Source organism: Panthera tigris, chromosome D1, assembly GCF_018350195.1.
Source record: "Panthera tigris isolate Pti1 chromosome D1, P.tigris_Pti1_mat1.1, whole genome shotgun sequence".
Taxonomy (NCBI): Eukaryota; Metazoa; Chordata; class Mammalia; order Carnivora; family Felidae; genus Panthera; species Panthera tigris.
Genome location: NC_056669.1, coordinates 99,746,104 through 99,755,690, shown reverse-complemented (window position 1 = coordinate 99,755,690; position 9,587 = coordinate 99,746,104). Strand labels below are relative to the sequence as shown.

Genomic DNA, 9,587 nt, shown 5'->3' with positions numbered 1-9,587 from the left:
TTTCTCTACACTGTACATTGTTTTCTAGCCATGCTTCTACCCCTTAACCTTCTGCATATTCCTGCTGCCAAACCCCCTCACTGACCCTGATCTGTGACGATGAAAGAGAAGGACCCTGCCAAAAACCAGTTCCTGGCTGATACCCATCACTGCCAAGTGCAAAACTCTCCTTCTCCCACCATTCACTGAACACTGAGAGTGTTTTCCAGTGACAGTCCAGGTTTTCACTCAGGTTTCAGCCCTTCATGGAGTTTGAGGGTCCATTCATGTCCCAGTGAGTCAGCCTCAGGCACACATTCCACCACAGAATTTTCTCAGAACATCTTCTCCAACTCCCAGGTTGTCAAGACCACAACCTTCATTTCTAAGTTCTGGTTCCATAGGGATTAGCTCTACATCCAAGTTCTTAAGGACTAGAATGAAATCTGTAAAGAATTAGTGCACGCGCGCACACACACACACACACACACACACACACAATCATTCTGCCAATAGTCAGTATATTTTTTTCTGAAGACAAATTGTACAGGAAGAGAAATTATCATGTGAATATGGCCAGCTATCAAAAGATTTCAACGGGGGAGCCTGGGTGGCTCAGTCGGTTAAGCGTCCGACTTCAGCTCAGGTCACGATCTTGCGGTCCGTGAGTTCGAGCCCCGTGTTGGGCTCTGGGCTGATGGCTCAGAGCCTGGAGCCTGTTTCCGATTCTGTGTCTCCCTCTCTCTCTGCCCCTCCCCTGTTCATACTCTGTCTCTCTCTGTCCCAAAAATAAATAAACGTTAAAAAAATTAAAAAAAAAAAAGATTTCAACGGAGAGCCACTCCAGGTTGCTCACAATGTTTATGGATTTTAAGTAATCCTATTCTAATGTCATCCTCTGTGAAACAGGGATGTGTATTTATCCGTACTTATTCATAATAATTCAATTAAAATTATAAAATAATAGTGAAATTAAAATTTCCCAATGGATTTTTCTCACAATGAGAAAAATTCACCTTGCCTGTCCATGAAGGAAAACCAAACTGTTAAGGAAAAATACTTTAGAATCCCTGAATATCCTGTATCAAAAGAAGTCATACTTTGCTACACCATAATTTCTTCATGGCTTTTTTCACTTCCATATTCCTCAGTGTATACATCAGAGGGTTAAGAAAGGGGGTCCCAATTGTATAAAACACAGCCACCATTTTGTCAATTGGAAATGTAGCTGGGGGGCGTGTGTATATGAATATGCATGGACCAAAAAATAAGACAACCACAATAAAGTGGGAGGTGCAGGTGGAAAGGGCTTTTCGCCTTCCTTCAGCACTGTGGTTACGCACAGAGTACAAGATGACAACATAGGAGGTAAGCAGGATTATGAAACTCACCGTGCATATGGTTCCACTGTTAGAAACAAGTAGCAAATTTGTCACATAAGTGTCCATGCAGGCAAGTTTCAACAAGGGCTGCAAGTCACAGAAATAGTGGTCAATCACATTGGGGCCACAGAAAGGCAATCTCAAAGCCAGAAAAATTTGTGCGGAAGAGTGGATGCATGATCCCACCCAGGCTAGTATCATCAAAACGCTGCAGAAGTGCCAACTCATGATGGTAGTGTATCGCAAGGGCTTACAAATGGCTACATAGCGATCAAAAGCCATGAGGATGAGCACCAAGATTTCCATGCACCCAAACAAATGGAGTGTAAAGACCTGAATCATGCACTCATTGTAGGAAATGGTCTTCTTCTGAGCAAGGGCATCCACAATCAATCTGGGGGCTGTGGTTGTGGAGAAGCAGGTGTCAGCAAAAGACAGATAGAACAGGAAGAAGTACATGGGACTCGCAAGGGTCCTGCTTGTTTTGATAGTCACTACAATGAGAAAGTTCCCCAACAGTGTCGCAAGGTAAAGAATCAAGAAGACCCCAAATACTGCCTTCTGCTTTACTGGATCCTGTGTCAACCCAAGAAGAATGAATTCAGTCACACTGCTATTCATCGCAATACTACTGGCTGAAAGTAAGGTGCAGTGGAGGACAAGGGCTGAATCTGCAAAGAGAAGAAAAGAAGTGACAGCTTGGGAAGATCGGTGGGCTGAACTCTGAATGCCTTGCTTTTGCTCCATGTTATGAACCTCTGACTGCCTTCAATCCTCTTTGACTCTTGGTAAATCCGCAGATGCCCAAGCCTCTCCCAGATCTATCTGCTGATTCAGAAGCCAACTGCCTTGGGTCAACAAAGCCTTTGTATTTGGGGAGTAAAAATTAAATGTCCTTAAAAAATTCTGATTCCTACCAAGACTGAAAACTGCAGAACTTGAACTCTCCTTGGGCAAGTGACTTAACTGTCACATAATTTAGCTTTCATGTGAAAAAGGGAGTGCAGATATTTGCCTTAGCTCATCCTGAGTTTCCTTAAGAATTAAAAGATTGTATATGCACACAGATACACATATAGGTGTTATCTATGTGCTTTGAAATCTAAAAAAACTCTATTCCACTATGATTAAGCACTCATATCGTTGGAGAATCCCTCTGGAAGAAAATATTCTCTGTTCAGTTCACTCATTTAGGTCCCTGACCCCTTCATCTCTGATCCCATCTGTATCTTGGATGTAATATGCTTTACAACGTCTGTTTTGACAATCTTTTACTTACACCTCTCATGTTCAATGTCAGCTTCTCTGATGTCATTATAAAACAAATGTCAGGACAACTTTGTGGTTGGAATAATTGAGGAAACTGTTTACCCTCTTGACTATACTGTGGGACTAAACTCAGAATATTGAGCATCTCTGCCTATGAATTCAACATGCTATAAAATTCCTAATGATGCCTATAATCTAAATAGGCATCAGAGATGTTACTCAGAGATGTTCATTTTACCCTGAAGTCACCAGCATGCTTCTAAAAATTTCATCTGAAAAGTATCCCATAATTCCAACATACTATGTTATGATTGTTCTATTTCAAGTATTTGTTCATAACATGTTGAGTTTTCACTGAAATCATCATATAATATCATTTTGTGTCCTGATTTTTGACTTGGGATTATTATAACACTTCTTCCCAAGTTATTATACTTATCATTAGTGTAACTGTTAATTTAATTATGTGACATTGTATAAAGCTTTTTAAGAGGCATCTCTTTGATCATTTGTCTTTTGAGATATTTATATCGCTTCCAATTTTGATTCACACAGATAACAACTTAATTTCCCAAGTATGACGCCGCTGTCCCAAATGCTAGAGATTATCATTGCTGTTGACAATTATTAGAAACATTTTTCAATATTTTGTGTACATTTATTAACTATATTTTTGATGAAATAATTCACGATTATCATTAATTATTCCAAGTACACAGAAGAATGAAAGAAAATTTAAAAGCTGTCTCCCAATTATTGTATCTATAATCCTACTCTTTGGAAATAACTATTGGTTTTCTTATATGTCTTTTAAGAAACATTCTCTAAGTATATTTACATTTGTGTTTATCTCCACATCTTTTTACTATATACACATATGGTCATTATTTCAAGGTTCATGATTTTTCAGAAGAGCTCACCATACACATATGGTCAATATTTCAAGGTTCATGATTTTGCAGAAGAGGCAAACAAACAAAAAAGGTTATTTTATGACATGATCTTATTCTCTCATTTGGTTAGTAGAAAAAAATTGCATTTTGTTATATACATACACATTTTTATCACCAGCCACATGTTACATTTTTACTACATTTTTTTACATGTTTACTACATTTTTTAATGAAAGTATTGCTGTTACGAGAATTTTTTTATGTTTGTTCAGTTCATATTTTGCAATGTTGATATTTTATCTGGGATGGCTATTCATCAAGAAAATAACTACATTTCTTGGTCAAGAACACAGTGGCTCCAGTCAGATGTCTTGGGTTCAAATCCCAGCTCCACTTTTTACTAGCTGGGGAAAGATGCTTTAACATAACATAAAATACTCACTTCTTAATGATTTTTGAGTTTTAAGATACATGTAGATGAAATCATTCATTATGTAAGAGACTATATGGTTGGTATTAGAAGAATAGAAACCATGTGCAGAGAGAAGTGTAAAAATTCCTAAGAGACAGACGGATCAGTGAAAAACTCCAGGTTATGTTAAGGGATGAACTACAGCTTTAACTGAAGAAAGTCAGATTCTGAACCAGGTTCCCTGAGATGCAAACATCCTAAAGCAGAGCAGAGAGGTAGGTTAGCACAGTGACAGAGCATCGAAGCTGAAGCTGAACCGCCTGGATTCATACCCCAACTGCTGCACAGTATGGTGCCATATTTCACAAGTCCCGATATATCTCTGGGCTTCATTTTCTTCACCTGTAAATGTGAGGAGTAAAATAATCTACCTTTTAGAGTTTCTATGAAAGCTAAATAATTAAGTATGTACAATGCATAAGAGATGCAGATAGGCAGTACATGCTTTTGGAATGGTCCTTTCATTAAGATTATTAGCATCAATATTGTATTACGATTATTAATATTATCAAGATATTAATCTACCTGTTCATTTACCCCTAATACAGCTGCACAACTGTTTTCACACTAATTGCCTGTGGGGGATAAGCTTAGGAATCCTCTGGGCTTACACTGATGAGTTAACAAGGCATAGAGAATTACAGTCATAAAACAGTCACACCCGACTTTGAGTTAGCCAGATTGACACCCCAAGAATAGGGGGTTGCAAAGGCACCCCGAGTATAAGGAGGCAAAAAGGCGCCAAGAAGGAATAGGGAGGTGTAAAGGCACCCCAAAATAGACACCAGTGCAGAACCCCCAGCATAGAGAGGGATTGGCAAAGGCCTAAAATAGGAACAGGCGCAAAGGTGCCCAACACATAGGTATATGAAATAAACAAGATTAGATGTTCAGGTTGAAAGCATTCCCAATTTAGTGCTACATCAGAAAAGCTGCTTTTGCAGGAGGATAGAGCCAAGTTAGGTAAATTGGTGAATTTGACTCTGCACTGCTGCGCTGCAGGCAAAGCAGCCCAGAGCAGAGAGGGTTAACAAAAGAAAAGGTGCCTTGTTAACTCTGAGGTTATTTCCCCTACCTGCCTCATGCCCTAGGCTAGCTAAGATAAACAGAGGTTCTGCCTCATATCCACTGTAAACAACCTTCCTCCTGATTGCCCTGCACTCAGATTTGTTTTGTATTAACCCAAACCCTTAACCCCAAATACCTTCAGGACCCCCTTTCCCTCACAACCACAAGTTAATGTTGACAAATTCTTTCTCTCTATGTGCACGTCCATCGCCATGTTTGTAATCCTTCTCATCCTAATAAAAAGAGGGCAAAGACACTTATTCAGAGCTCTTGTCCTTCCCAGACATTAGCCATCTCTCATTTTTCATCCTGTGTCCCACTCTCTTGCCAGACAAAAGAGAATTTTACAGCCAGAGCCTCTGACAATTTCCTTCTTCGAATGACTGAAATCATCTCGGCACTGTGGTTTCTGCTAATTTGCTCATGGTGATCAGAAGCTGGGAATGGCATCTCCAAATATCGCTAATAAATACTAAAAACCAAATACAAAGTGCAAACAGCCTCCCTAAATGTGATCCATGATGACATGAAAGTAGAAATAAAATAGGCCCTTGGTTGTAAAGAATTTGTGGTCCAAAGACATGAAAATCAGAGGGGTGAGAGCATTTGACATGAAAGAAACCAACCAAAGTTTTAATGGCGATGATGGGACAAATAGAGAAGATCAATATGAAACCTTTGGTTTAGACTGATTCTAGTGTCATAGTAGAAAAACTTGGAAATGTAAGGTTTCCTCTCTGCCAAAGGCCATGGAAGCCACGTTATGAAACCTGAACATATTTTTGCAGTCAAGTATGAGATTTGGAGATATACAAGATATGACAGCTGATTTTATTAAGATTTATTCAGCACAGAAGAACAGAATCATTCAGCTGTTTATCAAAATTTAATCATCTGGTTTTTCTAAATTTAGCCCAGTTGGATTTGGGCTTATCTGGAATGAGGTGCCTGCTCCCTTCAAGATGTCAGGGTTGCCCTGAAGACATCCATCTTTGCATCCCCTGCACTTGGAAACTCAATGGAGAATATACAGGTGGATCCACTGTGGCCCCAACAGAACGAAGACTGGCCCAGCAGGCATCCCGAGTATGATTCAGTGGTGACTCCAGACCTGTCCCTTCCCCTCTCAGAGAAGGAGCAGATGGGCTCCCTCTCAGCTGTCTCTGTGGGGGGTGGGGAGGAGGCAGCAAAATCACACACCTCCTCTCAGGTTTAATAAGATCTTTTGGTCGTTGTTGCTTCTAGTTTGTTCGCGTTGCTAAGACTTAATTTTTTTAGAGCAGTGCCACATTCACAGCAACACCAACACACAGGTACAGAGATTCCCCATATGGTCCCTAGCCGCCACCCAAATATCACCCCTGCCATTACCAACATCGCCCGCCAGAACGGTACATTTCCCAGAACTGATGAGCCTACCGTGACACATCCTCATCACCCAGAGTCCAAAGTTTACCCCAAGGTTGACTCTTAGGTGTGGTACATTCTATGGTTTCAGTACATACTAGTAACAGACATCCATCATCGTAATATCATGCAGAGTATTTTCACTGATCTAAAACAGGATCAGTTTAGATTCTCAAAACATGGGACATAAAAACTCCTTTCACACAGTGTCTAATACTCATTAAAATCTAAATAAAATGTCTCACACCATTTTGTTGAAGAAAAATAACATGTCAAGGGAGATAACTACGTGAGTTTTCACTGTGAGCATTATTAGCTCATACATAGTACAAAATCGGACTGGTATCTCATGAACGTCAGTATTGCAAATGGTCAATCCTACAGTTCGTTAAGTGGACCCTCTATGTTTCTAAACAGAAAGAAAGGACCCAATTTCAGAAATTCCATCTTCTCCTCGCTCTCCATCCTCCCTCTTTTTACCTCCTAGCTGCAATTCAAAAGAAAAAGTGGGCATTCTAAAAATATGATGAATCTTAACTTATGATTAAAGGGTTACTGCGGTTTTCAAGTGCAAAGGCTGAAATACTCACCATGACTTTCAAAGTCCTCAAACGCTGTGCCATAGTCTTGCTTACCCCCTTTCCTCCCAGGGCTTCTGCTCGTGTGTGTTCCAGCCATGCCTGACACTTGCTGTCCCTCATGAATATGTCCCGACCGTCTCATTCCCTACATTTTTAGCATTTCTTAGTGGCTAAATGACCTTCGTCTGATAAACTTCCACCTTCCGCATTTACTTCCTGTGTCCAAAGTATCCTGTCCATCTCCTCGGCACAGCCTTCCAGGTTTTCCCAAACAATTTTCTTGCTACTTATCTTCCACTGCTAAAATGTGTGTGTGCGTGTGTGTGTTTTGAATCATGCAACCCTTGAGTATAGTTTTCTTTCCTTTTCTCTTTAAAATCTTTGCTCATTAGAATTCATATCTCATTAGCAAGTTCACATTGATCTATTTGGTGCACTGCAGACTAGGCTGGGAAGCAGCTTAGCAGAGAGCAGTCAAAAAGCATCCAGTACCAGAACTCAAGCCTTTGTGCTCCATGGTCATCTCTCCATCTTGAACACTCCACACCTCACCCACCACTGCTTGCAAAGCATCAGACTCCATTTATTTGGGTGGAGCCTGCATAAAGCCAGAAACCATGAACCTGGAAAGAAGAAAAGCACTGCCATGTCCAGTATGTATCCTGACTCTCATATGGATGCAAATTGAAAAGGGATTAAAAAAGAGAGCAGAATTTGTATCAATATTTATGATTAGATTTATATTTATATATATTTTTTATGTTCATATTTATCATTTAAGCCCACAGTGTAAGGTTGAGCAAAGGATCCTATTAGGGATAAAGAGTACTTGTCTAAGATTTCACTAGAGAGTTTGTTTCTCATTCCTCCACTCCATATATACCTCTTACCCCAACAGCAGAAAGAGAATATAATTCTTAGCTGTAAGCAGATTTTACATGGGGTCTGGATAGCCAACTTTAATATCATGACGTCGGAACAGTCAGTGTATCATAGAATCGTGGTATCGACTATATCAATCCATAGAGACTGCATATGGTCAGTATACAACCTGATCCTTTTCCTGAACGTAAACCTTGTAAAAAAGAAATCCGCCTGGGGGTGCCTGGGTGGCTCAGTCGGTTAAGCATCGACTTTGGCTCAGGTCATGTTTTCACAGTTCATGAGTTTGAGCCCCACGTCAGGTGCTGTGCTGTCAGCTCAGAGCCTGGAGCCTGCTTCGGATTCTGTGTCTCCCTCTCTCTCTGTCCCTCCCCTGCTCGCTCTCTGTCACACTGTCTCAAAAATAGATAAAACATTTTTAAAAAATTTAAACTAACAAAAAATTCACCTGTATAGGGGCACCTAGGTGACTCAGTCAGTTATGTGTCAGACTCTTCATTTCAGCTCATGCCATGATCTCACGGTTCATGGGACAAGGCCCACATTGGGTTCTGGGCTGACAACCTGCTTCGGATTCTGTCTCTCTCTCGCTCTCTCACTCACCCAGTCTCTCTTTCTCTATCTCTCCTCTCTCTGTCTCTCTCGAAATAAATAAATAACCATTTAAACTAAATTTAAAAAATTGAGGATCAGCTGCTTATTTAATCCATTAAAAGAAAAAGAAACCCATATGTAGAGGACACTATACCTCTGCCCCCTCAAATATACCCCCCACCCTTTCGATAAGAATTTTTCCTGAGACTGTGCTGCCTCAAGCATAGGCCAGTGAAAGCTGGGAGCCCTGATACATTCAGATCCTCTCATCACAGAGATAAATATGTTCCTTGAGCTTCAAGCTTCTCAGGAGACAGAACTAAATCATGGCAACTTCCCTAAAACCCAGTCCTGCATGGGAGGCAAGGAAAAGAACATAGTTTACTTGGGTTTGAAAACTTACCTTATTGCTCGTAAAGGAGATGAGATCCAATAGAGAGCTCCTAGATTTGCTCTCGCAATTCGGATTTACTTTGAAGATGAATCATGTGCAGTAAGTGTGCAACATGTGAACCGTACATCCAATAGATTTGCTCAGCTTTCCAGTGCAGGGTCTGTGGGGAGAGGAGATACTCCACGGATAGCCAGTCTTTCCTAGAAAGCCTGAGTTAGAGCTGTAATATCAGCAGAAAATTTCTCACTTCTATTCTTAGAACTTTCAAGAATAAAAAGGAAACATCCCCACTATTCTATGATAGGAACATCTCTAAAAGCAGCTCTGTAACCCAAAAAAAACCCCTGGAAGAGCACATGAGTTAACATTTCTTCCTCCTCCATCAGGTATTTATACAGATGTCATAGACGTTCACAAATGCTGAGCCTTTGGAGGGACAAGGACTCTGCCCTTTACACCCAACCCCAAGGGATAAACTCAGTCCATCCTTGACCACAGCCACCTCAGTGGCAAGGATTCCTGAACAAGGCCATCAATGGGCAGATTCTGTCCTCAGAGCCCTTCTCCCCCTACCAGTCTGTCCTAAGGGACACCTCTCATTTCAGTTACCAAGTGCTCCACTCCTGTCCCTGCCCTACGGAAAAAGCAAGCAGGTATAGTTCACTG

The 9,587-nt window shown here is 40.7% G+C and overlaps 1 protein-coding gene across 1 annotated transcript; it reads right to left on the bottom strand.

The window, feature by feature from the left end:
* Window positions 1-1,073: 1,073 nt before the first annotated feature.
* On the bottom strand, window positions 1,074-1,985 carry LOC102969817 (olfactory receptor 4C11-like). The gene has a single exon (XM_007095408.3). It carries the CDS (start codon window positions 1,980-1,982, stop codon window positions 1,074-1,076), a length of 909 nt encoding a protein of 302 aa, XP_007095470.3. The 5' UTR covers window positions 1,983-1,985.
* Between the last annotated feature and the right edge of the window lie 7,602 nt (window positions 1,986-9,587).